General features: G+C 34.7%; 1 protein-coding gene across 1 annotated transcript; it reads left to right on the top strand.

Annotated features, from left to right (window-relative positions):
• On the top strand, nucleotides 1–6,032 carry EMB3108 (DEA(D/H)-box RNA helicase family protein). The gene is made up of 8 exons (XM_068606662.1): nucleotides 1–427; nucleotides 878–1,165; nucleotides 1,251–1,364; nucleotides 1,468–1,904; nucleotides 2,987–3,314; nucleotides 4,815–4,967; nucleotides 5,184–5,235; nucleotides 5,392–6,032. Exons 1-8 carry the CDS (start codon nucleotides 116–118, stop codon nucleotides 5,442–5,444), a joined length of 1,737 nt encoding a protein of 578 aa, XP_068462763.1. The 5' UTR covers nucleotides 1–115; the 3' UTR covers nucleotides 5,445–6,032.
• The last annotated feature ends 4,774 nt before the right edge of the window (nucleotides 6,033–10,806 follow it).

A 10,806-nucleotide genomic window follows, 5' to 3' on the forward strand; every position in this document is an offset into this window, starting at 1 on the left:
AAGAAAAGAAAAACTCATAGGATGTACCTAAAACCCTAAATTCTGTTATCATGTTAGGTGATTGTTTATTGTTTATATAGTTAGAACTAAGGTTTTGGTGAAGAAGAAAGTTGCAATGGTTGTCACTCCTTCTGCTTTGATGCTTCATCTCCAAAATCCACCAATTCGCTACCACTTCTTCTCCCACTTCCTCAAACCAACCTTCCCTTCTCTTCTCAAACCTCGTCCCTTCTCTCTAACCACTCCACGCCAAACACAGGCTAGAACCTTTGTAAGTGCTGTTGCATCATCTTCATCACCACAAGGTTCCAATGGCAGAGACACTTTCTTCGCAGAACAAAACGTTTCCTGGGCTTCACTCGGTCTCTCTGACACCATTTCTAGAGCGCTCGCTGATATTGGCCTCAATAGACCCTCTCTCGTTCAGGTCCCTTCTCTTCTTTTCCCCTTCCTTTTTATTGTTTTCGCTTGTTTCCTAGTTGCCCCTTTTGTCAATGCTCCCTTCGTGGTTTTGTAGGCAATTCAATGACCCTATTTGTTAAAAAAAAATGATCTTGTTTACTTGTTTTGTTTGTACTTAGCATTTGAAAAGATTAGGGAAACAAATCCAAAGCAGAATGAATTGGGAAGCTAGACCAAGGGGTTGGAAGCGTAGCTGATAACTTGTTTCTGTTTTCATTCTTTTATGTGGACAAATTTAAAATGCAATAATTTGGGTGTCTTTTTTTTCACTGTCATCCAACCGGGTTCACAGTAAAAATGTTGGCTTAGGTTCTGATTGGAGAAGAACACTAAAAACACAATTCTATGTTTGTCCTTTTTATTATTTATTGGGATGCTGGGGCTTATGATGTTTACATCATTGAATTGTGTTCAGGCTTCTTCAGTACCGTCTGTGCTGTCAGGGAAGGATGTTGTTATTGCCGCGGAGACTGGGAGTGGTAAGACATACAGTTACCTAGTTCCTCTAATTGATAAGCTAAGGGATGCCCAGGAACATTCTCTACATGCTGTGTCTGATCAAGAAGTGACATCGAAACAGAAAGTTCTGCTCATCCTTTGTCCGAATGTGCAACTTTGTGAGCAGGTAGTGAAGATGGCTAACTGTCTACGTAGGGATGATGGTGAAGCGATAGTCAGTGTGGCTGCTCTTTGTGGAAGACAGGTAGTGATTGTATAATGTTTATGGTTATATGAAATTTATAGTATTCTCTTCTTGAATTTTCAATACTAATAATCATTTTGACCAGGGATGGCCAATTCGGAAACCTGATGTCATTGTGACGACACCTGCTGCCCTTCTGAATTATGTTGACATTGATAGAACCCGCCGCATGGAATTTATGCGTGGTGTTAAGTGTGTGGTATGTTTCAGATCTTGTGTAGCTGTGTTAGTGTAAAAGATATATGATTTATACTATGACTCTTGTTATGTGTATGGTTATTACTTATATTGCTAACTGTCAGGTGTTTGACGAAGCTGATATGCTTCTATGTGGGAGCTTCCAGAATAAAGTAATCCGCCTGATAAACTTGCTCCGCTTTGACGAAAAAGTCTTGTCTCGGTCAAAAAAATCAGTAGCTGAGTTATCAATGCAAAAGGAATCTTCCTTGTCATCAGAAGATGCGTTTGAAGGTGAAGAGGAACTTCAAACTGAAGCCACCTTAGAAGAGGATGACACTGATAAAGAGGAAGATATTGTTGATATTAATAATGAATGCACATCTGTTAAACAAAGAGACTGGAGGAGAGTGAGAAAAACTTATGAGCGTAGTAAACAGTATGTTTTTGTTGCTGCTACACTTCCAGTGAATGGAAAGAAGACAGCTGGAGGGGTATTGAAATATATGTTTCCTCATGCTGAGTGGGTTTGTGGAAACTATCTTCATTGTCACAATCCCAGGTTCATTTTTTTTTGTCTTATTATCAATAATGACATCTCATTTTTTTTCGCATTGTTACTCAGATGGTCCTGGTGAAGCAATGGCATGCATTTTTCAAGAATTAGAATAGGAAAATGGTTAAATGTCTTATGATTCCATTGATTGTGAACTGGAAATGAGATAAAAGGAATGTATGCGGAGAAAAGTATAGTTAAACACAACTATAATCAGAAATGGTAGGACTATTTTAATAAATCTAGTTTACTGTCCATTGGAATATTGGGATGAATGCCTTAGAAGTATGATCATTGGTGTACCTTCACACATTGTACAGGCTTACTTCAATTGAATATCAGTAGTCAGTGAAGAGTTATTTCAGACATTTTAGCTTGTGTGAACATGCAAAACAAATGTTTGTATTGTTTCATAGCAAGAGCCTTTTGCGCTTGAATCATGAATGAGGCACATTACCACTTTACTCTTGGGTAAAAGTCTATTTTTGTTATGAATAAAAAATTAATAACTCAGTCGTGGATGCAACTGATACCATACCAAATACTAATTCTTCAAATGTTTAAGTTGGTACACTGAATCCAATAAGTGGTTTTATATTTCTATCGAGTATTAGTGTCTGACAGGAAGATTGAAGTTACTCCACATAAGTGACTGGGAAAAATTTAGTTGTAAAAGGGTTACAGGAAAATGTTGTACTAGCCAGGCCCTTGGACTAAAAAGGTTGGAGAAAATTTTCCAGTTCTGGTTAGACTTGGGTGAAAACAAACTGTGCAACTTAGGTTCTTATCCCTGCTAACCTTTTTGTCAATTTCTAAATTCTCTGTTTGGATTAGATTAGATTCTTATCTATTATACAGAATTGAAAGGCTTCTGATTAGCATTTGAGAGATTATGAAATCATTCGTTTACCCTCCTCGGTAGGGCATAATACATGGCTTCTCAAACTCAAGTGTTTTTGCCATTCTTTGTTGAAAAACATCTGAACTAAATGCTCTGCATCTTTTGATCTCGTGTTATTTTGAGATCCAACTAATCCTTTGGCCATGTTTTTCTTTTTTAAATTTAATGTTATTGTTTTCATTTTCAGATTGGAGCAAAAATGGATAGAAGTTACCATTGATACTCAATTGGATGAACTCATAAAGGCTGTGAATCACAGTTTCAGATCTGAAGATTTGGTTAATGCTGGTGGCATTCACAGAACAATGGTGTTTGCCAACACTGTTGAGGCTGTTGAAGCTGTGGCAAAGATATTACTCCGATCTGGAATTGAATGTTCACGCTATCATAAGAATTGCACATTGGAAGAGCGAGCACAGACCTTAGTTGATTTTCACGATAAAGGTGGTGTTCTTGTATGTACTGATGCTGCTGCTCGTGGTGTTGATATTCCAAATGTTTTACATGTTATTCAGGTATAGTTTTCCTTTTACTCACGTATAGTAGTTTCATGGTTCGGTTATTTTATTTTGTGATAACAAAAATTATTTATCCTAGGTTTCAAAACAAACAAAAGAAAAGAAGATTTCATTAGATATTAATTACATGTTGATCAAATGAAGGTGTTACTACAATACATGTTGGAAATTTGAAAGAAAATGCATTTAAAACATTAGAATTCCAAAGTCTTTAATCCAATTAATACTACACCATCTCCTCAGGTGGTAGTTTGTTTTGAAGATATATCATCTGTCATGTTAAGAATGACTTGCAAGTTGCTAGGTATGGGTCTTGATTCTCACATTGGAAGTATGGGATTCAAGCGTGGGGTTTCACTTTGTGTGATATGGTTGGTATCAAAGTTATGCACCATGTCTCAGCTGCAAAATGTACAACATGGGGATGCCAGCATTGCAGTGTTTGCTGGAAATAGTCAAAAGGTTAGCACACAGTCAGCCCATGAGGGCTCTGGGGCTGAGTTCTGGTGGGATGTTAGGATCCAATTGTAAGATGTGGAAGGTCCCACATTGGAAATGTGGGATTCTAGTTTGGGGTTTATAAGACATTGGGCTCTCCAACTGCTATGGCTAGCTTGGTGGTGTGGTTCACCTAAGGTTCTTATCAAGGTGGTTTATTAAATGACACTAATGAATGTCTCTATTTTTGAGAATTAAAATTGTTAGAAAGCATCTCCTGTTTAAGGAAATATTTCATATTTAGAGCTTTATTTTTATGCTAATTCACAATACCTTTGGAATATGATTTGGTTTGATAATGATTTGAATGTTAGTTGATAAGGTTTTCCTTGTTTCATATAATTAGACAACGTAACCAGTATCATCTGTATTTGAATTCATCTGCAGAGGATCCTTAATTCCTCGAGTAATTCATGTAATCTGTCTCAACTAAATTATGCATGGGCATAAACAGCCTATTCAAGTTAACCTCCAGTATCTTCTGATTTGTGAGACTAGAATATACTGGAAATTGTAATTCTACTAGTAATTTAATGGTTTAGTTGATTGTCATTGTCCGATATTGATTAATTACTTTGAGAAGAAAGAAACATATTGTGATAAAATCGATTGGAGCATGATGACAGAGTGAGAAGGTATAAAGATGACATTCTAAAGGCAGTAACAGAGTTAATGGATCTATTCTATGCTTTAAAAGTCAAACTCCTTTAGGAAGCAAAAAAGTGTTGGCCACATCAAATAAGATAACTTGTTGGGAAATTTCTGAGTTTTGACTTTTGGTTAGGAACGAATGCAGTCTGGTGAGTGGTATTTTTATACCACTTAATGTCCTTTTAAATTCTTACATTACATTACCGTGCACGTATCTGTCGCCTTTATTTCCATCTCATGAACTCTGATTCTGCTATTATGACATTGCTTTTTTACTGTATTGCTGTTTTTATTATGTTTTATTATTATATATAGATGTTCATTTGCAATGTGGTTCATGCATTTCAGGCAGATTTTGCTACTTCTGCTGTAGATTTTTTGCATAGAGTTGGTCGTACAGCTAGAGCTGGTCAGATTGGACTTGTTACTAGCATGTACACCGAATCCAACAGGGAACTTGTTGATGCAGTTCGTTCGGCAGAGAAACGTGGTCAACCTGTGGTAAATTTTTAAACATTATTTAATATTCATTGGCCTTACACATGGAATGTAAAACGTACCAATTGAGATAGTTTCAAGAAAAATACTTTTGTGATTGTAAAATTGAGTCTTGAGGTTTACAGTTGATGCTGGTATTATATGAGGATGGAGTTAACTAAGGACTTCAATATTTTCACACATCAATACTTGTTAGTAATAATTGCCAATTTACCACAGGAAACTGCATTTAGCAGGAAAAGAAGCTTCCGCAACAAGATCAAGAAGAGGGGTAAACTTTCAAGACTTAGTCCTACAAAGTTTTAAAACAAACATTCTATATGAATTTGTATACCCTGAATACTGATGATCAGCGAAGATGTTTAAGTTTGAGTAACAGAAAATGCGTTTGAATCTTGTCCCAATTGTCATCTTGTACTTGTAACAGGTACTAACAAAGTCAGAGATTCAGCAACTATTAAAGAGAGTGCACTAGCATGAGAATACCAGATGGCACTAAGTATGTAAAGCAGCATGCTCGAATGACAAGGTGAAGAACATTATGAGCCATTGCATTTAAAAGGTATTAGCTGTTACACACACATGGCTCATAGTATACGACACTCATTTAAGGGATCCTGCCATTTCTTGAGGATCATGTAATTTCCGTGAAGCCGTCTTTCACATCAGAATTAAAATTAATGCAGACAACTATTTTTGTAATCCCTTTTGTGGGGTTTAATGAGTAGTGTCTTATCCAAACTTAGTTTCTGAAATGGTCCCATAATCTTTTACAGTATCGTGAGTATGGAAAATATCCAATATGTGTCTGCATGTGTCCAAGTTCCTAGCAAAGTTCATGATTGTGGGAAAGGTTTACAGGGGCAGTTAGTTTAGCTTGGTTCTTATAATATTTTTTCCATGTAAATTATGAGCGATTGTGTTTCTCTCCTTATTTTGTCCTCAGCACTTGTAGCTGTAGCTTAAGATTCTAAGCAGCAAGACCTGTCAAATACCACTTAACATCCACATATTTGTTTATAACCAAATGATGCAATCCTACTTTGTAGCCTTGCTTGATTTTGTGTTTCCATTGTGTTGCGGATTGTTGGAGCTGATTTGAAAGATGAAGAGGTGCCTAGGCTATTTACAAGAATATATGCTAAGAGTGAACTTTATTATTGATGGGTACTTTTTAATAGACTTGACTAATTTTTGTGTGGGACAATTGAAATGATCACATCTTCTATGTTTTCGAAAGTTTGAAGTTTGGATGTTTTAAATTGAAGTTTGAGTGGAAATATAATAATTTTTTTTAGAAGTTATAGCCATGTATATTTTTTAAATGTAAGATGAAGTTAAAAGAAGTAATGGGTTTTTTAAACGGTAAGTACTAAATATCTATCTCATTTTGGGATAGATTAAGGTAAAGTAAAAATAAAAGAACTAAGTCTTTAAGTGAAATAATATGTCCACTTCATTTTGTAATGGATTGGGTGGAAAGAAAAGATCAACACTAATTTGTAATATTTTTACAAAAAAATAATATCACTAGGATTTGCAAAATGCATCTACGAAAGTTTAGGGATTTGGTGTAGTTTTTTTTTTAATTATAAAAATAGATAAATTTAAAAAGAAATAGCCTAATGGATAAATCGTGTTTTGAATGGAAACTTAGTGTAAACATTATTTGGATTTGAGTGATTATTCACCCGGATTAAAAAGAAAATACTATTTTTTGTTTGGATTAGGGGGTTTGCATAGATTAGATGACGTGTAAAGACAGGGAAAGTGAGAATTGGTTCTTTGGTGCTTTAAGAAGATTTGTAGAGAAAGTTAAGCCATTTACTATGTTACCCTTTTGCCAACTATCATAATTCACATGTCATAATAGTGAAGATTCCTATGCACAATAGAGATTTGACCATGACTGAGATTCTTGAGTGCTTTGACCAAGGCATCTGGAATTGTGGTGGATGATGAGTTAGAGTGATAAATACTAGAAGGGGAGTGAGGGGAGGTGAGTTGTGTGCTTTGAGTTGAGGAGGGAGCAAAGTGTGAATGTTGTGAGGAGTTTGTTCGTAGAGATTGTTGGAGGTGTGTGGTGTGGTTCAGTGTGATGCACAGTGTGAGATCCATGATCTATTTAGTGGACTATGTGGTTTCACTTCAAACCTAAAAAATTTTCAAGGCTGAGGATGAAGTGTGGGATGTGTTGATAAAGGTAACATATTCAACCTGATCTTCACTTATCATATACATTAACCAGTAATTAAGAATATGAATGTATTTATTTTCATTAATGAATAGGCAAAGCCCTCAGCCGCAAAGTGACACGTTTATCCCATCAGACACTACAACTTGATGGAAGACTTATAGGGGCTTGATCGTGCTACCGACCACGGTGGGAGAACAACACTATATTAGGTTTTATCATGGATCGCGGGAAGGGTATTACTCCAGAATCATCTGTAGGTATTCGTGAAAACAAAAAATGGACTATTGACATAGATTTTCGATTGTTGAATGCCATGATCGATGAGGCATCTATGGGTAACCACATTGACGGTAGTTGGACGACGCAGGGTTACATAAACATCGTTAAATCTCTACATTAGAATGGATTGGTAGGGATTACAAATAATAATGTAAAGAACAAGCAGAAAAGCCTTAAGGACAGTGTGAGATCCAGGATCTGCTTAGTGGACTGAGTGGTTTCACTTGGAATCAAACCTCGAAAACTTTCAAGGTTGAGGATGAAGGGTGAGATGTGTTGATAAAGGTAACATATTCAACATGATGTTCACTTATCGTATACATTAACCAGTAATTAAGAATATGAATGTATTTATTTTCATTAATGAATAGACAAAGCCCTCAGCCGCAAAGTGGCACGTTTATCCCATCAGGCACTACAACTTGATGGAAGACTTATAGGGGCTTGATCGTGCTACCGACCATGGTGGGAGAACAACACTATAGTCATCAAGTCGAACTTAGTCTCATCATTTTAATGTAGATCTTAACGATCACAATATGGAGTACATCCCAAAAGTTAATGCGACCCAATGTGAAATTCCTCGCTCAGCTGACCCTAATGTTGATTCATACAGCCCTGGGCCTAATCTGACGCCCCATCAGTGCCACCTTAGCCATCCCAACCATCAGGTGGTAAATTTGATATCTGGGAAATGTTAGTGGAGATGAACATGCATGATGAAGATATGTTGGATAACTATTATGACGTCCTATATGGTCATCCTAATGCGATGAAACAACTCTTTGGCCTGCCTCTCGAGCGACGAATGAGAAAGCTTGTGAAGATAATGCTACAAATCCCTAAACTATGTAAAAATTTGGTTGTATTTTATTATGCATATGTGTTTTTCTTTTCGGATCTGTAATCTTATTTATGACACGATTTCTGTAAACATTTTTATTTAAATATGCTTTAATTCAAGTTTGTTTCAACCAATATAAGTATTTAATTGCATGTTATTTTTTAAATCTATTTTATGTTATATGCTTGTTTTGGTTGTTATCATAAAATTTTATGCAAATCTTCACTAATTGCAATTATGAATATTATCTAAGTTTTGTAGATACGACATCTTCATCTATGAAGAGACAACGCAGTCATCGAAAGGGTAAAGGAAAAACCTATGCTGATGATTAAGTTCCTGATGCACCTACTCTCGGTATTGAGGACGTCCTTAATCATTCTAAACATTTTTCTAACTGAGACCAGATGCTGGAGTTTCGGACGAGCTTTGTTCACAGATCAATCGTGCCCCCCTAAGGTCGTGCATTTTGGGTTCTTTGAAGAAACAGGGTTTGAGTTCCAAAATCATTTGGAACGTTAAGAACTGAAACAATTTTCAATGCTGAGATATTCATGCTTTGATGTTATGATCAAAGTTTTTTATGCAAATCTTAGGATTACAGATGATGGTTATCCTTTGTTCGGAGGTTAACCGTAAAATAATTATTATACAACCTCCTGATTGATTGTTGTTGGTTAAATTGAATGATGCAATCCCTCTTGAGCACCTAAACTACAACCATGACACGACATTAACAGACATGTTGAGGTCAAGGATGGAGGCTCATAATCTTATAAATGTTGGTGTTCTCTCCGTGAATGACATACTATTTCACTACACATTTGTTCACATTTTATGTCCTCGACACTAATTATTCTCAGTTGCAAGACAAAGATATTTTCATGCTATGGGCAATAAAAAATAATATCTCGATTAACTAGCCACATTACATAATGCACTACATGGTCAAATGTATGGACAACAACATGCCTCTGCCATATGCCATGCTGGTCTCATGGTTTATGACAACATGTGAAATCAATTTATTCTTGGAATCATGTATGAATCTTGGATGGTGCCGCTTTTTTGAAAAAAAAAAAAATCAATGAAAAAGTTAAATATCCATTAGGTACATGGTGTGTGGCAGCATGGAAGGAATGACTAGGAGGATGACGAAGATGATAAAGATGATGTCAACCCAACCATTCTTGAGGAACATGATGATGGCAGTGTGCCTCAGGTCCCTATGCAGAATCAGTCTACAATGCCACCATAATATTTGAGTGGATTCCAAGCGTTGTAGGAATCTATTCGGGCTGTGAACCTCAACATGAACAGACGTTTCGACAACATTGACACACATTTCGATAGGATTTATGACCGCATTGACAAGATGGAAAAACAAATTAACGACTTTCATGACTCTTTTGAACGATACATATTTCAATGTATCATTTATATGATTTTCTAGAATATTATTATTATTATTTATTTCATGTTTCTTTTATATATACATTTGTAGTGTACATTTAATATTTGTTAGGCACGAACTTTATCCTAAATTTTGCTTTAATAAATTATAATATACTGCATTAATATTTATTTCATAAATATTTTTTCTTTATCAAATTATAGATCTAACACAACATCGTAAATAATATGCTCCAACACAGTATAAAAAATAATCTTTTAATTGCTTACACCTATATTTCACAAATAAATAATTTATGATTACAATTGTTTTCTAAATAAAGTTTATCACAATCATAAACATGGTCAGAAAATTTTACATCGTTTATATTTTTTCCAAAGTTAGCTTTAACACAGTACTGGAAATAATATTTCAATTACCAAAAATAATATTTTAATTTAAAATAATTATAATTCACAAATAATCAATCAAATTAATTTTTCAACAATTTTTAAATACAAGGACAAATGTGTAAACATTCATTTTTATCAATTAAAAAATATAATTTCAATTACACCCATCACATTTCTCACAAACTTTCTTAAATTTTTTCTACACTTTCCACTTTATTTATCTTAATCCAAACACTCTAATTTTTTGGACACTTTTCCTTTAAATCATCTCAAATCAACTCCCTCAATTTCACTCCCTAATCCAAACAAAACAAACAAAACATTAAAGAAATCATAGTTGAAATTTTTCTATAAGAGAAATCAGTAGTGATTTTATAAAACATGATTGCAAAATAATTTTTTATTGCGAAACTGAAAATCGTGATTTTTGTAACATTAGTCTTATTTTATGAAGGAAACTAATTATATTTTGTAAAATACTGCTTCAAATTGAATTCTTTTAGTTACAAAACTGAATATCGTACTTCGAATGATAACTTGAATTTTTAATAAAAAAATCGAAATTGTTTTATAGAACACTTGTATAGTTCCTTTGTTAACTTGTATACAAAATGATAAAAAGTTCTTCACATTCGCTCAATCATCATTTTTTATACTAAATTCTAAGGGTGCATAATAATCTATAATATTTTCACAAAACTAAGGAGAAGATATTA

This window comes from Phaseolus vulgaris, chromosome 3 (genome assembly GCF_051622355.1).
Source record: "Phaseolus vulgaris cultivar YP4 chromosome 3, ASM5162235v1, whole genome shotgun sequence".
In the NCBI taxonomy this organism is placed as follows: Eukaryota; Viridiplantae; Streptophyta; class Magnoliopsida; order Fabales; family Fabaceae; genus Phaseolus; species Phaseolus vulgaris.